Genomic DNA, 23,631 nt, shown 5'->3' with positions numbered 1-23,631 from the left:
TTCATAGCCTGCTTCTTTCCATTATATATTACAGATCAATTGATTACTGTCCATTTTAACTTCCTTTTAAAAAAGGAAGGTTTTGCATCTTCATTTAGGCTGTTTTTTTGAATTCCATCACCTGACTTAATCACTACTTCTCTAATTACAAACCATTTTCAGCTTAAATATGTTTATTTTAACAAATATTGAAACTGGTGGCCAAAAAATTGGTTCAAAAGCTCACATTTCATGTTCCATATGGGCTTTAAGAACAATGAGGTTGAGTAAATAATTACATTTTCATTTTTAGGTGAACTATCCCTTTAAAGAGACTTGTAAAGTCACTCAAAAACATCTTCACACTCTGATGGCTTGATATCACAGATAGATAAGGTGTTAGTTCATACAGTAAATACAGAAACCTGCTGAAGTTTTGTGCATACAAAAGAGATCTTAAAGAGATTCAACTTTTCAGTACAGATTCAAACATTCTGAAGACGTGTCTTGTAGATTTTATCTTAAAGGGATAGTTCACCCAAAAATGCTTACCCCCAAATGTAGGTGACTTTGTTTCTTCAGTAGAACACAAGCAAAAATTCGCTGTTGCAGTCTGACCTGTCATATAATGGCAGTCAATGGACACCAAATCTTTGAGAGTAAAAAAAAACATACACAGACAAAACCAAATAAAACCATGCGGCTTGTGGTGATACACTGAGGTGTAAACTTAAGACACAAAATGATCTGTGCAAGAAACGGAATAGTATTTATATCATTATTTACCTCTGATCCACCGGAACATTGAACTGTATTGAGCAACGTGCTCTGGCAATGTAGTTGGTGAAAAGTCAACACTCCTGGATGAGTTTGCACAAGGAAACGTAATCTTTTAGTTTTTAATCAGTTGCTAGAATCAGGATAAGCACAAGTAATGTCTACACGAGACAGATCACTTCCACGCACACATCTACCATGGCAGATCACGTTGCCGCGTCACACGCCGGCTGTTGTGAACGCACTCAATACAGCTGAATGTTGACATGGATCAGAAGGTAAAAAAATTATATAAATACTGTTCAGTTCTCTTACGAGAGGTCTCTCGTACTGCGTAAGCGTAAGCTTACGCTTGGGGAAAATCCTTTCCGCGAGAGATATTGAAGCCAAAAAATTATCCTTAATTTTGTATTAATGTAAAACGCGTTGCCGCAGTGAGCAGACATAGGCGAGGCGTATTGTGTGCCTATTGGCTGCTCTGCAGCAACTGCAGCACCTATCGAGCGAGGCTTGGCGCGAAACCAGCTCCAATGAGGGCATTTTGCGCCTAATACGTCATCTCCCGCCGAAAGTGGCGTGATCCAAGCCTATAAATATCGCTCGAAGGCAGCTACACTCTGATTTTTTCATCCTTCAAGCGAAGCTCACGCATCGCTGGAGCCGGAGAAGAAGCCGCCGTCGACTGCAAGCATCTCAGCGGGACGAGCTTCCGTGCTTTCCTGCTGCGCTTTCCGGCGCCTATATCCTTTATAATCCTTTTTAATCTACAGTGTGTGTCGCCGCTGCGATACACACTGTTTCTCTAAGAGAGCAAAGTGTCTTTTTAAAGATGCTTTCATACGGCTCGTGCAGATGCCAATGGCGACTCTGAGGACTTGCCTTGCCTTCTTCACTGAGACTGCTCCCCCGCCCGCGCGGTGTCGCGCCGTAAAAAGCGCTGTGCCCAGCGGGCCCCGGACCCTTCCTCCAGCCGACAAAGCTCGCCGGTTCGCCCGCCTGCTTCATCGACCTCGTCAGCCTCTGTTCCGGACGTAAAGCGGCCGCTGTATGCCACCGCTTCCATCGACGCCGCTGACGAGGGGGGCCATGAAGGAGGAAGAGGATTTCCGTTTCCCGCCAAAGCGGGAACGCGCATGCTGCTCAGAAGAGGCGATAGCAGCCCACTTATGTCTGCCCTCCGCTGGACGGCGTGCTAAGTCGGCCCTCCCCTCTAAAGCTTGCCGTCAGACGTCAAACCTGCTTCGCCGCGCTTTCGCCGCCGCCTAGCCGCGTCAGCGCTGCGTAACATGGTCTCTCACCGTTGCTGAGAGGCACCCGTGGTTAACGCTTTCTGACGTTTTTCTCGTCTGGCCGCCGCCCCGCCAGACGCGGCCCGCGGCCCAGGATTGAGTTGAAACCTGAGCCTCCGAAATCGTCCTAGCACAACTGGGAAAACGACGGTGTACGAGTCCCGCGGTTGCCGGACCCCCACCAAAGTTATTCGCTCGTCCAGTTCCAGGAAATGTGACTGTTCCAGTGTTTTCTGCAGCCAACAAACCGGCTCCGTCGCCCGTTTGCCTGCACACAAAAGTCATTCCCACGGCTACACAGATAAACCCCCAATAAAGTGTATTGTCTGGTGTCCCGGCCACGGCCGCTGGTGTTTCATGTGTCATAAGAATGCCCACTAACCAGTGCTCATCTCTACACACAAGCACAGCGCACATAAAATCGACTCAGATCGATTGCGCGTCACACGTGGTAAATGTGCCCGCTTCACAGTGCCCACAGACACCACATTATGCACTGTTGGTTTCTGTAAAAACGAAACCAACAGTGCATTAACTCTATGCAGTGCATTCGCTCTATGCAGGCGAACGTTGTTTTGGAGTGTTAAATGTGCCCGCTTCACAGTGCTCACAGACACCTCATTATGCACGTCAACCGGTTTCTGTAAAAACGAAACCAGGAGTGCGTTCGCTCTATGCAGGCGAACGCTGTTTGGAGTGTTGAACGCCGGTGCGCGAGTCCCGCGGCTGCCAGACTCCCACCGAAAGTATTCGCTCGCTCAGCTCCAAGAAATGTGGCTGTTCCAGCGTTATCCGCAGTCATCAAGCCGGCGCTGCAGCCTGCTTGTCTGCACTCAAGAGCCGTTCTCACGGCTACCCAATTAAATCCTCAAAGGAGTGTATTTTCGGGTGTTCCGGCCATAGCCGAAGGTGTTTTGTGTGTAGCTCGCATGCACATACACATGAGCACATCCTGTCATACAAAACCCGCGCACATAAAGTCGACCCGAATCGGCTGCGCTTCACATGTGATAAATGTGCCCACCCCAGAGTGCCCACACATATCACATCAGGCAGGTCTTACGGTTTCTGTAAAAACGAACCGGACGACGCCCCGTCTACACGGCTAAAGGCTGCGCTGAGTGTGTTGAATGTGCCCGTTACTACGCAACCACATATACACACAAAGATAGCAGTCCCCGTGGTCAGTGTACCCCGAGCCTCGAATGTCACAGTCACTCGTGCGTCACAACGCACCGAAGCGACTCCGTTATTGACAGATCGGAGCGCGCTTCGCACCTACCCCCTTGCGTTACAGGTAAATGCATGGGAAAAGCTCCCAGGGGTTTCACAATGGGTGCTGGACATTATTAAAGGAGGCTATTCGCTACAGTTTCACCGACTTCACACCGAGCATATTTCACTCCAGATCACTAGGTGGCGGAAATTTACCTTTCGGTTTACCTGTTCGCCAAAAAGCACAAGATGAAGACATAGCCTCTTTTTTCACAACCACGAGGAGACTGGAGAGAAGGACGCAAAAAGTTGCCATTGCGTAAGTACAGTTTCAGTATTATTATGCTTGAGTTTTTTAAACTTAGATTTGTTGGCATAAAACAACTTTATGTGCGCATTATTATCGGCAAATTTAGAGTTTTAAAACATTGGTTGGGCTAAATTTTAGCTGTTTGGCTACAAGTTAGCCTTTTGCTTTGTTTTACAAACAAACTACTTTGCCACAGTCTAGCCCTGAATCCACAGCTGTTTTACTTAGTAAAAATTCAATCCAAAAATCAGGTCTTAAGTTTTTAACTTTGTTACTGCTAATTCTTACTCCATTTCCTAATGGAACTTTTTATAATATTAAGTGGGCATATGCATGTTCACTGCCTCAGAAATATCTCTTAATAAAGTAAAAATAAAAATCCATAAATCCACAAATTTGCTCGTCAAGCGTCTTTTGCAGAAATGCATTAGTTATGCTGATACAAATTTTTGTTTGTAAATTTGTTCTGGTCTTATGTATTTGTCCATACATGTCCACATATAGAATGTAAACCTCTATTTAACATTTAAACCAGTGTAATGTAAATACAATTATATTTACAAAGCATCAAAAACATATTTTGTACTTACTGTTTTTATTATTTTTTTAATAGTTAAGTGGTGAATCTCATAAACGTGCTGTGGTCTGCAAATTATGTTTGACGTGTAAGTTTATATAAATGTTAAAGTATTTTGTACTTTTAGATTTGTTAACATCTCGTCTGAGTGTCAAAGGAAGTGGAGACGACAAAGATCAAGAGTTGATGCCTTGACTGAAGATAGCAGCTCTGAGTCCGATGGGTCAGCGGAGCCAGTCTTGGCAGGGGAGAGCATTACCTTTACAGAGAGCTGGGGAGGGGGGGGGGGAATATAAAAATAATTAATATATATATATATATATATATATATATATATATAAATAAATTTCACTACTTGTAAATTATTTTGGTTAACATTGTTGTTTAAAACATTGTAATATTGTTTGCATTGTTTTTGCACAATATATTTTAAAAAATGATATTTTTTTCACTATTTTAAATTTTGTTTGTGTTTATTGGTTACAGTACTGTTTGCATGGGATTTGCAAAATAAAAATTATTACAAAAGTGTCATTGTTATAATTAGACGTCATGACAACGTTATAAAGACGTTCAGGTCCGACTGGAGCGAATTTGTCTCTTTTAAGAACCTTAATAATTGCCTATTACAACTGTACAAACTAGGCTGTTGTATAGGCACGTTTAGGTGAATATAACCCCTGAATTAAGCAGAGACTCATATTAACGTCCAGAAGAGGACATTTTTAGACGTGCACGGACCGTGCAGAAAAGACGTGTGATTCACGGTCAGATGACGTCAAAGACGTCGGTTGGATTTTCATTTTGGAACTATTTTTCAACCATGACGGGACGTGACGGAGGGACGTCTTTTCAACGGTAATCGGACGTCCAAATGTTTGCTGGGATATTACATCAGGCAGGTCTTACGGTCTCTGTAAACCGGACGACGCCCAGTCTACGCGGCTTAAAGCTGCATCGAGTGTGTTAAATGTGCCGTTACCACGCAACCACATATACACACAGAGAAAGCGGTCCCCGCGGTCAGCGTACCCCGAGCCTTGCATGTCACAGACACCGAAGCGGCTCCGTTAGTAACAGATCGGAGCGCGCTTCGCACCCACCCCCTCGCATTACATGATAGATGCAGGGGAAAAACTCCCAGGGGTCTCAAAATGGGTGCTGGACATTATAAAGAGAGGCTATTCGCTCCAGTTTCGACGACGACCTCGCCGTTACACGGCGCGCGTCGAGACCACGATAAAGGCAGATGCAGCACACCTGCTACGAGCCGAAGTGACCACTAGATCTAAGGCAACTGAACAAAGCGCTAGTGAAGCGAAAGTTCAGAATGCTCACAACCAAGAAAATCCTCGCACAAGTGTGCCGAGGAGACTGGTTTGTGTCAGTGGATCTGAAAGACGCGTATTTTCAAATACAGATAGCGTCGCGTCACAGGCGATTTTTGAGATTCGCCTTCGAGGGCCAAGCTTATCAGTACACAGTCCTGCCATTCGGTTTGTCCCTAGCACCCCGTACATCTACGAAGTGCATGGACGCAGCGCTCGCCCCGCTCAGACAGAAAGGCGTGCGAATACTGAATTATTTGGACGATTGGCTGATTTTAGCGCAATCTCACTCAATGCTCAGGGAACACACGACCATGTTACTCGATCACCTCGAGAACTTGGGTTTGAAAGTCAATTGGGAGAAAAGCTCGCTGAACCCCAGCCAGAATATCTCCTTCCTGGGCATAGAAGTGGACTCGCTGGCAATGACAGCGAAGCTTTCGTCAGTGTGCGCGCTGAACGTTCAGAGCGCAGTGAGCGCGCTCTGCCGCAGCAAGTCTGCCCCGCTCAAGACCTTTCAAAGAGTGTTAGGTCTTATGGCCTCAGCATCATCAGTTCTACAGTTAGGGATGCTCTGCATGCGCCCACTGCAGTTCTGGCTGAGAGCGCGAGTGCCGCGCCGAGCGTGGGCGTCCAGTCGACTCCGTCTCACGATCAATCAGAGATGCGTTACAGCCCTGATGCCGTGGAGAACAGCCGGCTGGTACCAAACAGGTGTCACTCTAGAGAGACCCTCGAAGGTGAAAGTAGTGTCCACGGACGCGTCCACCTCGGGATGGGGAGCGCTGCTAGACGGCAGACCGTCGTTCGGCCAGTGGTCAGAACGCGAGAAATCGCTGCATATCAACTGCCTCGAAATGATGGCAGTGGAGAATGCGCTGACATATTTTCTTCCCTTATTGAAGGGAAATCATGTATTAGTCCGCTCCGACAACATATCGGTAGTGGCTTACATAAATCGCCAGGGCGGTCTCAGGTCCAGAAAACTACATGCACTTGCAGAACGCCTTCTGGTATGGGCTCATCGCAACCTGCGCTCGCTGAGGGCAGCGCACGTGCGGGGGACCCTAAATGTAGGACCAGACAGACTGTCTAGGAACAATGTTCCGGCGGGCGAATGGTCGCTGCACCCTCAGACGGTGCAACTATTATGGAAAACATTCGGCAGAGCGGAGATAGATCTATTCACATCTCAGGACAACGCTCATTGTCTAGAATTCTTTTCCAAAGCCAAGGAAGCGCTAGCCCATGCGTGGCCCCGCCGTCCTCTTTATGCTTTTCCCCCAGTCTCTCTCCTACCTCAGGTGATAGAGAGGGTGAAGGAGGAAGGGTGTGCAATACTGCTAATAGCGCCGTTTTGGGGGAACCAGCCTTGGTTCCCAGCGCTGATGCAGATGACGAGCATCGCACCGTGGCCAATACCTGTGAGGAGAGACCTCCTCTCGCAGGCGGGCGGCGCGATTTGGCACCCTCACCCCGAGCTGTGGTCCCTTCATGTATGGGTCACCAGGGAATATATGATGAACTCCCCACAGGAGTGATATCAACGATCACACAGGCTAGGGCTCCATCTACTAGACGGCTCTATGTCTCGAAGTGGTCGATATTTGCGGACTGGTGCACAGCCCGCGGATCTTCACCCACAGACTGTGGAGTGACAGATGTACTTTCCTTCCTACAAGAGCTGCTGGACAAGGGCAGGTCCCCGTCCACGCTCAAAGTTTATGTGGCGGCCATAGCAGCGTTCTCGAGGACAACGCTAGGTCAGTCAATAGGGAGGAACGATTTAATCATACGCTTCCTTAGAGGAGCTAAGAGATTAAATCCACCCAGACCGCCTTCAGTCCCAACGTGGGACCTTTCTGTGGTGCTGGACGCTATGAAGGGCGGACCATTCGAACCACTACAGGCGGCTGAATTAAAATATCTGTCTCTTTAGGCTATATTCCTCCTAGCGCTCGCTTCAGTGAAGCGCGTAGGAGACTTGCACGCGCTCTCCGTGGGCGCGACATGCATGGAGTTTGGACCTAACGACTCTAAAGTTATACTCAAACCCAAGCATGGATATGTGCCAAAGTCTATTAACACACCGTTTTGAGCACAGGTCATCGCACTGTCTGCTCTGCCGGTTGTGGATGAAGAGGCTGACGCGAGACTCTTATGTCCAGTGAGAGCGCTAAGAGTCTATGTGTCTCGCACGTCTGCTTTTAGACAGACAGAACAGCTGTTTGTCTCGTTTTACGGGCATTCTAAAGGAATGGCTGCGTCAAAACAGACTTTATCCAGATGGATAGTGGATGCTATTGCACTGGCGTACGAGACATTTGTACGGCGGCAGGCTGGGCCTCTCCGTCTACATTCATAAGATTCTACAACTTGGAGGTTCCCGCCCTACAGGCCAAGTTGCTATCGGTCTAGATATTAACAGATATCTAGACCCATGTTCCAAGTTTATCCAGGTCGTTTACCTGCCCGGATACACCAGGAGCCAGTGTTTCTAGGGTCCTAATCCCCTTATACGTTCAAGCACGTTCAAGCACTATATGAACCCCGGGCTATCGCCCTCGGGTCTATGGTATCAGATCTTGGCATGCTTACGCTTACGCAGTACGAGAGACCTCTCGTAAGAGAACGTACTCGGTTACTAACGTAACCTCGGTTCTCTCAGAGAGGGAACGAGTACTGCGTACCTTGCCGTGCAAGCGCGTGCTCTGGGCGCTTTTATGATGAAAAAACCAGAGTGTAGCTGCCTTCGAGCGATATTTATAGGCTTGGATCACGCCACTTTCGGCGGGAGATGACGTATTAGGCGCAAAATGCCCTCATTGGAGCTGGTTTCGCGCCAAGCCTCGCTCGATAGGTGCTGCAGTTGCTGCAGAGCAGCCAATAGGCACACAATACGCCTCGCCTATGTCTGCTCACTGCGGCAACGCGTTTTACATTAATACAAAATTAAGGATAATTTTTTGGCTTCAATATCTCTCGCGGAAAGGATTTTCCCCAAGCGTAAGCTTACGCTTACGCAGTACTCGTTCCCTCTCTGAGAGAACCGAGGTTACGTTAGTAACCGAGTACGTTTCTTGTACAGACCGATCGTTTTGTGTCTTAACACCTGTGACGGAAAAAAACTACAGAACCCATAATGCACTGCAACAAGTAGGAGGAGTCAGCAACCAGAAGGAAATGGAATCAGGTTAATTTAGATGCAGGTGTGTGTGTGCATGTGGTTGAAGGCTTCTTTCCACTACACCAAGTGCCAAAGTTGAAACAGTTTGAACTGCCTGGAGTCTTTAGACGTTTAAAATGTGCCAGAATTTAGACAAGATTTGATATTACTGTGTTTTAAAAGCTTTGTTTGCTGCACTGCGGAAGAGTGTGTCGACTATCAAGGTTCCAGCAAGCTGCTCCTTTCCATAGCAGTGTTTGAGATACACAAATGCTTAATCAACAGACAGTAAGCACTGTGAAGTATGATGCTGATCATGAATCAACGAGACTGAAGGTTTTCGGGTCACAAGGCTTACGCCAGCTACACAGTGAACGAGTGTTCGGATGTTCGCGATGCCATTCGTTTATCAGCTGTGTTTTGAACTACATGGGGTTGAAATGCTGTGACCGTGAGTGAGTTTCGTCTAGTCTCGGACAGGCCGCAGATATTCTGATTGTACGTTGGACTTCAGGTAGGCCTTGAACAGTTCATCCTCGCTCCTAAATGGAGCCTTAAATCACCACTGACTCTTGGAAAAGATGGGTTTAGCGGACTTTTATCCCATACTACACACAGCACATTCACACACATCTACACAAGCCCACAAACATCCTTCTCTTGAACCCTTTGCTTAAGAACACAAACTTTCAAATGCATTGTTTGGTTTGCTTCCATTATGGACTTTGAACTAAAAAGGACTTCTGGATAAGCATTTTGTCTGAATATTGACCAACATTATTTTGATCTCTAGTCATTTATCTTTGAAGACTCGTAAATTCTTCTATCTGTTCTGAAAAAAGATGATTGTGATCTAATGATTGCTCATATGATGATTATGTCATAAGATAATTTTTTTTGTTCTTGTAATTGATTTTGCACTTTGATATGCTTTGAATAAGCAAGCTATAGGAAAAAAAGAAACAAGTCCCCATTTTGAGTTAAATTAAAAAAGAAATTTTTCAATTGTAAAAGTGAGCTTATTTTGTATTTGTATATTTGTATTGTTCTGTGAAGCGTGATTGGGGTTACAGGCCTATCTAGAATCACTACGTCACACACCTCAATGTATCGTCACGAGCCACAGGGATTAATTTGGTTCTGTCTGTTTTTTTACTCTCAAAATTTGGTATGACTAACAGACTGCAACGGTTTGAGTTAAAAAATTTTGTTTGTGTACTACTGAAGAAACAAACTCGCCTAAATCTTGGATGCCTGGAGGTAAGCAGATAAACATAAAATTTTGAACTATCCCTTTAACACTTAAAATCATAAAGAGATTAACTGATTCCATAGTATTCACAGTAACTCATAGTATGGTTTGGGGGTTAGCGGTTTATTCTCTGTGCCTAGTGGCACAACTTACCCTACTCTTCCCTAACTGTGCAGCCCTTATAAAAGACTAATGTAAAAAAAACCACTGATAGAGACTTCACCATCAGCAGTCCTCATGAATGTGGAATGGTTGTGGAAAGGATTGATGTTTCAAGCACTATACTGTTACACCGAAAATTTTAAGCATACATTATGGAAACAATACTGTGCATACAATTCTATGCAAATGTTATGGTCAGTCTGCCATCACAGCTACAGCTAAATGGGACATAAATAATTTGGGAGACACTGTGCTCATTATTAGGCATGTAAAGAAGCTGCGGTGGCCTATTCATATTTGAAAACAATCCAACAAAACAAACCCTGTGAACACTCTTTCTATATTTCAATCAACAGTTTCTCTATAATAAGACAAAAATCGTTTCTTTCTATATACGCTTATTTCCACCACAATTAAAAACAGAGATAAAACAAAAAATAATAAAATGGTAATTGCAAGTTTTCAAAACTGAGACATTTTCCTTGCAATTATAAACTAAAACAGAACTAACCGTGACATAATTCAGAATTGCCAGGACAAAAAGTCAGAATTTTCAAACATGCTGCAATTACCTTATTTGTTTTTTCACTCCGCGGCAGAAACTAGCTTCCACATCATTCATCAAACAAGAATAAAAAAAGTATCAACAACACGTTTATCAATAGTTGAGCCAATGTTTATTTGTTACATATAAAAATCTAAACTGTTTCATATCATGTTTTACAAGTTTGTAAATGCTGTCTGTCCATGTTTACACTGACAAAATACATAAATCTGCACAATAACTGCTTGTCCAAGCCCTAAAGTGGCTGTTATGTTTCAGTTGAAGTGTTCATGATCAGTTTTCCACAATTAAAGACTCATCCGATATATTCTCCTCATCACCTCCAGAATCCATTGCCTCCTCCTCCTCCTCTTCATCACTAAGGGATTCTGCTGCTGCTCTTTTCATCCCTCTCTGTTTAGACAGCGCAGCGGCGTAACGAATGTTGTAAATGTTCCAGTCACAACTAGGAAGAAAGCAAAAGTTATATTTAAACTTGACCCATAAAGAAAAACTAACATTGCTTTCTTTATAGAATTATGTAAAGCTTACAGTTTGGACAGATCATCACTGTGTCTTTGGATGCTCTTCAGCAGCTGCTGTACAGTAGGCAATACAGCTCCAGATCTGAAAATGAGACACATTAACAGTCTAACAGTGCTCAACAACAGTTAAAACACTGCAAAATAGGGCATGAACCATTTCTCCTCACATTTCTGCATGGGAAAAAAACTAAAATAACAAATTTATTCAAACATTCCTCTGAACGCAAACAAGGCGCAGCGCATTCATGTTATACATCAGCAGCACCACACATATACGTTTAAGTATTGTTGAATAAAGCTGTTATTTTAGTTTTTCTGCGCACAAAAAGCATTCTCGTAGCTTTATAAAATTACGGTTGAACCACTGATATCACACGGACTACTTTGTCAATGTTTTTGGTACATTTCTGGACCTTGAACATGGTAGGACCCTTGCTGTCTATGGAAGGCCAGAGAGCTCTCAGATTTCATCAAAAGCATCTTTTGGCGCTTTTCCACTACACAGTACCAGCTCGCCTCGGCTCTGTTTGGTTTTCCACTGTGTAAAAATTGTACCTGTACCGGCTTCCAGGTACTTTTTTTCGTACCACCTCCGGCGAGGTTCCAAGCGAGCTGAGGCGAGCTAAGGCGATACTAAAATGTGACGTGAAAACACAGCAGACTGCTGTTTGGCCAGAGATTGCGTGACATATCCAATCCATTACATATTATGGCAACTCGGAAGAATACGCCGTGGTCAAACGAGGAGGTGCAGACAGCGGGTGTGTGTCGCGTAGAAGATTACATCACGGCAGTTTCTTGCAGCGTCGCTATGACAACCAGGTACAACTTTTACACAGTGGAAAACCAAACCGAGTCGAGTCGAGCTGGTACTGTGTAGTGGAAAAGCGCCATTAATGTGTGTTCTGACGAACGAAGGTCTTACAGGTTTGGAACGACATGAGGGTGAGTAATTAATGACAGAATTTCCATTTTTTGGTGAACTATCCCTTTAAGTGCAAAAATGGGCAATTTAAAGACAGCAAATATAGTATAATTTCAATAACTCAAAACTATTGTACACTCATTCTGAAAAAAAGTTATGGTGCTGACCGGTTCTTGAGCTTTTGTCCATGTAAGGTAAGCAGACACTGCGCCCAGCTGAGGTAGAACTGTAGGTGGTTGGACTTTTCCAATGTTGAGGCCACAAAGTTCAGAAGCTTATCCACATACACATCTGGCAGTGAGCTACATATAACTGTAACTGAAATATCAAACAATAACATGAAAGGAATGACAACAAAATTATGTATTTTGAATATGTATTGACAAGTTTAGGAGGGAACATACTTTGGTCATAAGGAACTGCCTCCAGAACCTCTTTTATGAGTGGCATTTCATTTAGCCGAAAAGACAGCAAAATGGCCGATGCCCACTCTTTTTTCTTCACCTGGTGCCGTATGCTTGCCGGCGTGACATCCATGTCTAGATCATAGGGGTCAAACACCAGCGAGGCATCAAGAGAGTAGACCAACAACCCTTCAGTGGAAGTTGCCGCCCAACTGCGTCCTGAATGGAGAAGTAGGCCAAAACATCATCATTCCGCTCCGTATTGAATGAAAATATTAGGAAGTCTGGATAAACATGATTCAGAATAGTTCAATATACTGAAATCTCTATCAGTGTGTTGTGCTGTAAAGACAAAAACTCTACCAGTAGGAGAAAAGCGGAGAGAGCTAACACGGATCTCTGGTTTGAAGTGTCTGGAGCTCATATCACCTTATAGATGAGGAGAGACAGGCATGAGAGTTGCATCCAAAAGCCAGTATACATTAGCTAATAATTCATTCAATTCTTTTAAAAACAAAATGCTCAGCTATACTGATTGGCAGATGTGGACTCACCTCTCTTGACTCCAGGAAGACTGAGCTCCACTCCGTCTCCATCCCCTGCGCCTTCATCCACTAAAGAGAGACTACCAAACTCAGTCATCTTACGCCTGTCAAGGAACTCCTGAAAAAAGAACATGGCAGAATTACTTAAGCTAGAGTTTTCTCATTTTTATGTTTCCTTAGGTGCACGTACAATGTTAGTAGGATTTAGATGTTGATTTGTGTTACCTCTTTATCGTAATAAAAACTCAAATTACTAAATCAGTCATTTAGGAAGCTTGGTTTCAGTAAAAGCTAAAGTTTTTGGACTAATGAGGATGTTGTGAGTTCTGAAATGTATAGTATGTTTCTATTATATGTCACATAATGAGTTCATAACCCTTTTAATAAGTAAATAATTAGAATATGCTATGAAGAAATAGTCTTAACATTATCAAAATGGTAAGTTTTGCGTTATAGATTTATTATGTCTGCAGTGAATACAAACAAATAAGTTTGCTTAATATGAGTGTATGTACCTCCATTGCGTCCAGAGAGAGGTTACAGGAGATCTCAAATTTCTTCATCAGAACTTGTTCCTTGATGTTATAAATGCACACAAACTTTGACTGCCCACCTGCAAGGATTGATTCACCATCTGCTGAGTAGCACAAGGAGGTGAAGGACCTACAAATCAGTTGGAGGAAATAAGTGATTAATGTCGGTTTCATACACATCTAGGTTCAGTAGGGTAAATTAGGCTTACTGGAAGTAACGTAAAAAGTTTAGGGTCAGTACATTTTTTCTTTCTTTCTCTTTGAAAGAAATTAATATTTTAATTCAGCAAGGATGGGTTAAACTGACAAAAAGTGATAGTAAAGACTTATTGTTAGAAAAGATTTCTATTTTTAATAAATGCTGTTCTTCTTAACATCTTAATTATCAAAGAATCCTGAAAAAAATATTATAGGTTTCAAAAAATATTAAGCAGCAAAACTGTTTCCAACACTGACAGTAACAGTAAGAACTCAGTATATTAGAATGATTTCTGACGAAAATTCAGCTTTGCACCTCAGAAATAAATGATATTTTAAAGTATATTAAAATAAATAAAAAAACTATTATTTTGAATTGCAATAATATTTCATAACATTACTTTTTTTCAGTATTATTTTTGATCAAATAAATGGAACTTTGATGAGCATAAGATACCTTTTTAAAAAACATACGTACACATCGTACAGATCCCAAACTTTTGAGCGGCAGTGTATATATAGCTATCTGTGCTGTAACTTACTTTCCCTTGGCAGACTGTTTAGCAGTGATCTTTTCAGTTTCTTTACGACCCATCTGCAGGTCATGACGCCCAGCAATAGAGCCAGCTTGTCCTCCACTCTGAGGGTTCCAGAATGTGATCTCACCATTCAGAGAGGCAACTGCCAACTCCTGACCATCAGGACGATATGCTACAGCAAGTCCTGAATAAAAACAGGTGCAAGACATCTTTAAATAACACATCCTTTTCTTTCCAAACCACCTGCTCCATTTCTCTCTAAACAGTTTTACATAAACGGTCACTTTGTGAACTTGCCATCAGAGGTGAGCCGCAAGGTCTCTTTGGTCTGCCAACTGTCCAGCATATCCCACAGACGGACTGTTTTGTCCCATGACGCACTGGCGAGCACAGACTTGACTGGACTGAAGCACAAACTGCTGACAGGACCCTCATGACCACTGAGCACCTGCTCCAACAGTAAAGATTGACAAAGAACTCAATTACATATCAACTTTAAGGCTCAGCAATGACAACTGCACTGTAATGATTATTCTTGGCTGAAATGGAAAATTATAGACCAACTGGGCCAAAAGCCAAACCTTAAGAAAATCCTAAATACTAAATCTACCTTTAAGTTCGTCAATAACTGTAATTTCTAGTATTCTGTTTATTGACAAAAAAAAAACAAAAAAAAAACAATTAAGTGCACTTGTCACATGATCAAAAACGAGGACATTAATTAGGTGGTATCTGACCTCTAGCAGTCGTCCAGTCTGCATGGACCATAGGAAGATCTCAAAAGAGTCCTGAGAACCTGCACACACCAAATCCCCACTACTATCCACTGCCAAAGAGGAGAACTGAGCCGGACGTGGAGACGTCATGGTACGGAAGTTCCGGTACCTGAGAATGAGAACAAAGTAAGAATAAAGATAGAACGGTGTTTAGCAATGCAAAATTTGCATACAAAACATTCACTTCAAGCTATATCTCTACAAGCATAAGTGTACAAGTAAAGAGAGCTATTAACTAGAGAAATTGGCAAATCATTTTTTGAGCAGCCTACTTTGACTCACAATGAATAGATTCAACACCTAATTTGTGAACATAGGCTGAATAACAAAACCAGGCTGACTTTTTTTTTTTTTTTTTAGTGATGAATAAAATAGACATTTTTTAAACATTTAAACTGAAACAAGTTTTCATTTGGACCAATACCAAACTTGAGAATACAATTTATTTAATAGTTAATTAAACAATCATATTTATCTTATTTATAGTAACATTTATATTTATACTTTTAGATTATATTTATAATATGGCATAGGAGAAGGACAAAAGAATATGGGCTGAAGTAATAAACATTACAGAGGAAACTCAAGCATGAAGTATTGTGCAACCATGAGTACATAGTTTAAAATGGATAACAGCTGATACCTGTGCAGGTCAAATGCTCTAACAGTGCCATCTAGTGAGGCGCTGACCACCACAAAGCCACTGGAGGTGAAGACAACATTGGTGACACTGCTGGAGTGTTCAGTGAACGTCACAAAACACAGTCCACTGTTGGTGTTCCACACTTTAACCTGGAAAGCAACAGTTTAACTATATCTCTCTTCTTTATTCCTTAGACAAAAACCTAGTGTTAGAACACTTACCTTCCCATCATCTCCTCCAGTAACAAGATACTGACCATCAGGTGAATAAGCCAAAGAGTTCATGTTGTTGAAGTGTCCCTGCTGTTTGAACACATAGGACTCACTCTGCCATTCCCAGACCAGCAGCTGGCCCAGACCTTTAATACAGGACAGAAACAAAGCATTACAGTAAGGGCAGCATGCTGTTGTGCTCTGTGGAACAAACCTAGTTGAGAACAATACCTGAGCAGCCAAAGCCAATCCAGTCACCAGTGGGATTCATAGCAATGGCAGAAATCCTCTGATCTGAAATACTAGATTCGATATTATGCTACATTACAATTCAATATTCAGCATGGAATAAAGCCACAGCAATGTAGTTACAAAAACTTGTTACTAAGACTGAAGATACATTAAATACACAATACTCTGCTTGTTAGGGCTAGGCAAAAATGTAGCAATCTTCATCTGAATGTTTTACAATTACAACTCCCAAGATCTTTCACTCTATATAAAAGACATAAAACCTCACAGGCTGCACACAATAACATACACTGTAAACAGTGAAGTCTGATTCACAAAAAAATAGCTTTGACTCCCAGCCCTGTTGGAGATTTTTGACAAATACAAGATTCACTGGAAATATGCGACAAACCTGAGTGAGTGAATGAGGTCAAATTCTGGCAGCTCATGCAGGTGGAATGCTCCAGATGCAAAACCTGTCACAAGGATGTGTGTTTTCTTGTGGAAAGCTGCAGCTGTCAACTTGTTGAAATCACCCTCCTTGTTAAAATAGTGTCTGCAGTAAAAGACAGCTTTTAAATTTAATTACAGAGACATAAGAGCGTTTGCCATGTTTCATAACAAGAATAATGATCTTGGTGTGAACAAGTCTTAAGAATAGTCCTATAGATAGAAGAAATAAGGATGGTTTCAGAGAGGAAAAAACTCACTTGCTGCTCTGTGAATAGCGGGCATTTTTGATGCCTTCCACTTGTTTGGGTGTATCTGCACTTCCTTTAATCACATCTCCTCTGGTCTCTTCATCTTCCCCTACAATATCTTCAACATCATCATTTTCATTTCCGTCTCTTTCTTCTCTCCCTTTTTTCTCCTCCTCCATCTTCTTTCTCTCAGAGTATTTTGGGCCCTTAACTAACTCCTCAAGCTTAGTGTCACTTTCCCATACACACAAAGTGCCATCCTGGCTCACTGTGTACATCTGTGAAAACAAAGGAAACAGCTTACAGGTGGCATATGTGAGCACAGGTATGTCATTACAGCAATGCAAAAACATTCACCCGAGCTACATAAATGTGTACGTACATCTAAGCTGTCCTTCTCAAAGAAACAGCCCACTATGATGTCCTTATGACCACCAAGCGAGTAGTAGATGAGATTCGCCCATCTTTCTGCTCCAAAGATCCAGGTTGTCATGTCCTTACTACCCACAGCAAAGCACCTAGTTATCAGCAGAGCGAGAGTTTAATCAGTCACATAGTAGTAAAAAATGGTCCGATAAATGTTTTAATTATTTCCATCTGCACTGTTTGCAGTTCATTAAATTTCAAACACATTACTACAGAAATTCACAGAAAAATCAGGGCTAAAGCATTATGTGGGAAATCAGTATTAAAAATGAACAAACACTGAACATGTGATTTGTTTATATTAATACATTAAACAAATTTTTATACATGCTCTATGAAGATCCCTAACAGGAACAGTTCAGGCCATCCAAGATGTACATTAGTTGTGTTTCTTCATTGGACACATTTGGAGAATTTAGCATTACAACACTTGCTCACTAATATATCCTCTGCAGTGAATGGGTGGCATCAGAATGAGTGTCCAAACGGCTGATAAAAACATCACAATAATCCACAAGCAATCCACATGGTCAATGAATTTACATCTTGTGAAGCTTAAGAAACATCCATCATTAAGACATTTTAACATTTAACCATTATTTCCAGTCATCTTATTATAACATTACTTTCTCCAGTGAAAAAGATGCCTCATCTTAATCAGGAAAGAAATATGCACAGATCAAGCACTGCTTACAAGGTACAACAGTTCTAAACAAATATGTGGTGGATTTTAATATGAGAGGAAAACACTGAAGGAAGCTTTATTATTTAAGATGAATTTATGATGGACTTGGCCATAAGCAACAATTTAAAGTTAAAACATCAAATGATGGATGCATTTTTTTTTCAAACATACAGCTTTTTACTTTACAATCAGCTGGTTGGACTCTTGATGGTACCCGTTCACTGCAGAGGATCCAGTAAGTGATCTAAGGTTAAATTTTTCCAAATGTGTCCAATGAAGAAACAAAGCTCATCTACATCTTGGACAGCCTGAGGGTGAATACATTTTCAGCAAATTTTCATTTTTGGCTGAGCTATTCCTTTAAGAGTCCAAGGAAGTCTAAAATTCACAGTATGCTGTTAAAAAAGAGAATGCTCTTTTTAGCAGCATTCATACATCAAATGATAGAGGAAAAAAGCTGTTACGCACTTGGAATCATCTGTCCAGTCGATACATGTTGTCTCGTCAAATGGTCCATAATAACTCTTGTCTAATGCAAATGCATTAAACTCTCGGTTTCTTCCAGGTGCATGATACATTAGAGCCACGTTTTCCTTTGTTATCACAAATTTCCTTTAAAAACAAAGAAACAAGACCAGGGAAAATGTAATAAGAGCTGTAATAAAATCATATTACAAAGATAATAAGTGCTGTGTGTAATAGCTGACCTTCCATCAGGGGAGAAGGACACGCTGTGAACAGGACTGTGGAAGTGATGATGGTGAAGTACTGCCCGAGTGACCAAACTGACCAGTATGGCTGCTCCATCTGAAACACATTTATTTAACAGTGTTAAATCTAAAACTCTCTCAGCAAAAAAAAAAAAAAAAAAATAGCAATTTAAAAAGTGAGGTTCAAAAATCCACTTGTAAAATCTTTCTGTTTTCTCATTTATTGTCATTTATTATTTCATTATCTGTTTTCCTTTACAGATGAAAGTTGAATTAAAATATTAACATTAAATTCAAAATCTCCCATTAGCATTTACTTAAACAACATTTCAAAGCCACAAGTTTGTGAAAAAAACTGCGGACCCATGATATCCAGCATGTTCCAAAAAAAAAGTCATCTTTATTGCTATATGCTGTATACAATACAGATTGTGTCAAAGCAATCTTCACAGTGATAAACAGGAAAATAGCAGAATTAATTATGGAAATTCATCAACGGAAACAGTTCAAATTTTGCTGTAAAGCAGCTCTAAAAGCAACAGTGTCAATATTCAGTGTTAGCTTAATTAAGTTCAATAACAGTGCTGATGTTGCAAAAATTTGATTCAGCTATAAAGCAGCTTTACAGAAGACAGTAGTGCCATCATCTTAATACAGCAAAGTGTGCTTCACTGGAAGCAAGGAAATCTGATCTTCTGTACAAAGTTAAAATGGCATGTGTCACAAAGTTGACACAGAAAAGGTATGGGATCTGTAATATGAAATTGAATTTGCATTAGCAAAAATGAGACAAAAAGTGTGCACATTCAGCAGGCAAAAAAAGCTCAATGAGGGAGCTTAACCACAAAAAACAATCACATAAAATGATGCATTTATGTGCCTACTTTTTAATATTTTTATTGTCTGAAGAAGAGCCATATGGCCTGAAATGTCACTGTTGGTGAGAATTCATAATGAAAAATTACTCCACTTATCAACAATTATCATTTCTGTTGTTGTGATTAAGATTTTACATCACAACATTTAACTCTTTAAATTAGATTCAATTATTTTTAAAATGGTCTCCAAGTATTTATGACAGAAAAAAATATGCAATGGAGAATGGTGGACTTTTCCATACCTTCATCTATAAGTATGGCAAGATTCCCATCAGGAGAGATTCCCAAACAGCTGATGTTTTTTGTGGTGGACACTGGTAAGGTTTCTGATCTGTTACTGAAGAAATACAAAACACAACATTTCGTCAGTTAAAACAGTAAAATTTGCGAATGAGATTTTTAACTCAGTGAGCATTTTCAACGTACAAACGTAGTTAGCCTGGCAATTAAATCAGTGTTATTATGAAATGGCCTTATACTCACTTTTTCAGATCAAATACGGAGATGCGGTTGCCAACAGGACTAATGACAGAATTCCCATCTTTAGAGAAACAAAGGTTCCCATGGCGATAAAATGCCCCTAATAAGTTGGAAAACTAGAAGAAAACACGAACACGTTAAATTAAAATATTCACAAACAAACGATCAGGTTTATTTGCTTATATGATAACCAGCAGGTAAGGTCTCACATAAATGTCTAACAAAAAATACAATTATTCACGAGAATAGCATCAAAAGTAAAATAGTGTCTGTAGTACCTTGTATGCAAACTTCATGTTTTCTGAGATGCTATATTACAAAATATCCAATAACATCACAAATCCATCGTTCCACACGTGAACAATTCTAAATACATGAACGCACATGGGTTCAAAAACACTTCCGGGTCAATACCAAATTAAAAGCACCCAGCATCGGCACATAAAAATCTCCCCAAAGTTATTGCGAAAGGTATAAAATAAAAATATTGAGAAAATAAGTACAAACGGTGGACAAAAAAATAAAGATTCAATGTTTACATTGCATATGGAACATGAATTTCACTCCTAATTTTAATATATCATTTGTAGACGCTAAGTAACTACTTTTTTATTTATTAAAAAACGCGTATACACATATCTAACGCGATGCAACTTATTTTGCTATCTGACAACTAACTAACTAACTAACTAAATAAATAAATAAATAAATAAAGAGTTTGCATGAAATTAAAAGTTACAGTCCAACATGTCCACCAGATGGTGTCGGCACGATACTGAAATCATTTCAACGCAAAACTCAAAACTCAAAAATAAAAATAAATGATCGATGAATTGACCTCCTTGCCATAAACCACGTCACTTCTTTCTTTCAGTTTGTGAATGTCTCTGATTAAAACGAATACTTTGGATAATATTAAATTCCTTTTACCTGAACCCTGTTCTGTTCTCCAAGAGAACGAGAGAAGTGACGTCAGCGTTTGATTAGCATATCTCCCTCTATATATTTCATGCTTGCGCATTGGCGCGCCACAGTACTGCAACGTTATTCAGCGTAAGACTTCAAACTCTAATCCGTCTACAAAGGTATGTATTTTAGAGCTACGCATATTTAATAATGCTGTTGGTACAGTGTTAACAATTGGTAAAAATGCAAACCGTTATATCACAATTTTTATTGAACGTGAAATCTTTTCCAAATAATACTGGGATACAAAGCATATGCCTTATTTGAAAATGCGGTGTGTTCAAACATCTTTAGAATGTTACAAATAGTAAAAACGAATAGGCAAATGTTGCTTTAAAGTCGATACCTTCAGGCGATCAAGGCGGTTAACCTATTTTCCTTTGTTAAGCCTCTTTGTGCTGCAAATGCATTAATAAGGATGTGACTCGTTATGTCACTTGGCACATTTGCTGCCTTGTATCAAAAGCACAGTTGGCTAATGTGTTATAACGTGTGATTGGTGAAGAGGGCGTTGAAAGAAACGGCAGCATTGTGTGCTGAGAGTGATAAAGCAGTCAGTACAGGGCGGTGGTTTTCATGAATGCAATCACATTCTGCAAAAGGCAGCCTTGAATGGTTTGCCTGACCGTGCACTCGAAAGAAATGGAATCATGAGCAAAAGTATGTAGGATTTTTAGTATAGAAAAAATACAACTAAAAGAAAAACACAAATACTGTCGCGTTTAATTATTCATATTGTAACCTCAGCGTGGGAACTGCTATTGTTATGTAAATATTCAATTTTTGCTGCCTCAGACGCCATTCAGAAAGGGTGCGGTTTTGTTCAGTTCTGTGTGGCAGTGTCATGAACATCAGCGGGATGTGATGCAAATCTTCTCTAAATGAACAATAGATTTCTAGAGCCTCGGGTGTTTTAGAGGAGCAACCCTCGCTATTGCATAAATGCTTTTGCAGACAAAAAAGAGGGAAAAGAAATGACATTTGTATTCTCTTTTGTTCCTTGAGAAAACAACCAATCATGTCTGACAAACCAAACCTTGATGAGGTCACCAGCTTTGACAAAAGCAAGCTGAAGAAGACTGAGACTCAGGAGAAAAACCCACTGCCATCTAAAGAAAGTAAGTATTGCAGCATAAAACTGTACTTTTTCTGTCTGTTATTACGTAACTACAATAAGCTGTGATATCTGTGGCCTTAGGTTATAATTTGTAGTTTTCTCCTAGAATGCTATCAAATTTACACAGAATCTGAGTGAATTCTATTCTTTCTTCTTTGTCTGCAGCCATTGAACAGGAGAAGCAGGCGGCCTCGTGAAGCTGCCATCATGCACTGTGCACACTCCCTTCCCTGCATTGCCTTCTTTTCATTCACTTCTTTTAGCAGTATAACTTTGTAACCAAAATGTCAAAAAAGAAAATATGAAAGAAAAAAAAAAGCTGCATCACTGTCAGATGGGATGAGCCGACCCTTCTAGCAACACCTAGATGCATCCGGACCGCCTCCCTTGTCCAGTCCAGCGATGAGAAGAACAGAACGCTTCTAATTCCAGGAGCATGTGGCATGGATTCATCTGGTGCCCACCGTGGGCTGTTTTGCATTGGTTTCTACTGTTGCCATAGGACAAGGGGGCGTGGCCTAGCGGATATCCCCAAATTCTCATCATCCGATTGAGGCGTGGCTTTTTGTCGACAAGTGACCAGCTCACAAAGTTATGGCATCATATTTTTTTATTTCAAATTTTAGGATACACTGCACAATCTTTGTTTTTTGTTTTTTTTGTCGGTAATGATTAACACCTTCTTGTTAGTGCTGCTTCAGTGAAATGCTTTTTTAATTGGTAAGAAAGAGGAAGAAAAAAAAGCAAATTCAGTCTAGATGTGAAAACACTTCTAAGGACCTGGTGTTGTATTTTAATTGATTGTGCCCTTTTTATTGATGTGGTTTTGGGGTTGCTATGTGTTGCACCCTGTCTTGGTTGTCTTGTTGTATGGCGGTTATCACCTTTCAAAATGTAAATTCAATGTGATCGCTTTCAGCTGTAGATCAGTTTTTTTTCTTGGGTTTTGTAAAAGAAATAAACCTCAGCAACCATGTTATATTGCCACAAACCATTTATCAATAATGGAAAATTGAAACTGTTGTAATAAAAAAACTTTGTTATCAGGATTTTCTTGTGTTTAGTCTTAATTTGTTGTCATTTGGCCTTATGCAAGATAGATCAAGTTCAATGAGAATGCATTGTGTGAATATTCATCCTTCATCCACTTACTATGCAATTAGCTTGTGATCATGATCTATTGTGGTGGGGATTTCTAAAGCTGCCTCCTGCACCATGGATTAGTGTTGCCTCTGAAACCTAATTACATTAGCATGGTGACACAGATTCCATATATCAATAGGTATAAAACCAACCTCAAAAGTTACAAGTAAAAAGTACATGCAGTACAGTAGATATCAGTGAAACCAAAAGTGAAACCATTTTAGCTATATCTGACATTGAATAATCACAATCAGCTTGTCTCAATAATATTTAGACTTGTTAATCCACACCATAACTGTTATTACTATCATTACTCTCCTGTATTCATGGACAATCTAAGTATGCATCTAATTAAAGAGTACAGTGGGCATAGTG

At 40.9% G+C, this 23,631-nt stretch overlaps 2 protein-coding genes across 2 annotated transcripts; one reads left to right on the top strand and one right to left on the bottom strand.

Annotated features, from left to right (window-relative positions):
* Window positions 1-10,709: 10,709 nt before the first annotated feature.
* pwp2h (PWP2 small subunit processome component) lies at window positions 10,710-20,430 on the bottom strand. Its single transcript, XM_073843154.1, has 21 exons — window positions 20,309-20,430; window positions 20,034-20,146; window positions 19,793-19,887; window positions 18,670-18,769; window positions 18,431-18,574; window positions 17,234-17,369; window positions 16,861-17,129; window positions 16,563-16,706; window positions 16,151-16,221; window positions 15,929-16,065; window positions 15,708-15,856; window positions 15,026-15,173; window positions 14,586-14,736; window positions 14,292-14,472; window positions 13,534-13,681; window positions 13,028-13,136; window positions 12,837-12,902; window positions 12,474-12,692; window positions 12,237-12,387; window positions 11,152-11,226; window positions 10,710-11,065 (listed from the first exon to the last, which is right to left on the bottom strand). Exons 1-21 carry the CDS (start codon window positions 20,324-20,326, stop codon window positions 10,894-10,896), a joined length of 2,796 nt encoding a protein of 931 aa, XP_073699255.1. The 5' UTR covers window positions 20,327-20,430; the 3' UTR covers window positions 10,710-10,893.
* A 544-nt stretch (window positions 20,431-20,974) lies between these two features.
* Window positions 20,975-23,162, top strand: LOC141337377 (thymosin beta-11-like). Its single transcript, XM_073843190.1, has 3 exons — window positions 20,975-21,115; window positions 22,002-22,114; window positions 22,279-23,162. The coding sequence occupies exons 2-3, from the start codon at window positions 22,015-22,017 to the stop codon at window positions 22,308-22,310; spliced, it is 132 nt and encodes a 43-aa protein (XP_073699291.1). The 5' UTR covers window positions 20,975-21,115; window positions 22,002-22,014; the 3' UTR covers window positions 22,311-23,162.
* Window positions 23,163-23,631: the final 469 nt, after the last annotated feature.

The sequence above is a fragment of the Garra rufa genome, chromosome 6 (genome assembly GCF_049309525.1).
Source record: "Garra rufa chromosome 6, GarRuf1.0, whole genome shotgun sequence".
NCBI lineage: Eukaryota > Metazoa > Chordata > Actinopteri > Cypriniformes > Cyprinidae > Garra > Garra rufa.
This window is presented reverse-complemented; position numbering and strand designations above follow the sequence as displayed.

Bases quoted from the DNA above. Each gene is read 5' to 3' on its own strand.
- LOC141337377 (XM_073843190.1), top strand. From the start codon at position 22,015: ATGTCTGACAAACCAAACCTTGATGAGGTCACCAGCTTTGACAAAAGC. The intron at 22,115-22,278 runs GTAAGTATTGCA...CTTTGTCTGCAG, and splicing joins CCCACTGCCATCTAAAGAAA to CCATTGAACAGGAGAAGCAG.
- pwp2h (XM_073843154.1), bottom strand. The intron at 16,066-16,150 runs GTATTGTTCTCA...CCTGTATTAAAG, and splicing joins GATTGGCTTTGGCTGCTCAG to GTCTGGGCCAGCTGCTGGTC. The intron at 12,693-12,836 runs GTAGAGTTTTTG...TTCTCCATTCAG, and splicing joins TCTCCGCTTTTCTCCTACTG to GACGCAGTTGGGCGGCAACT.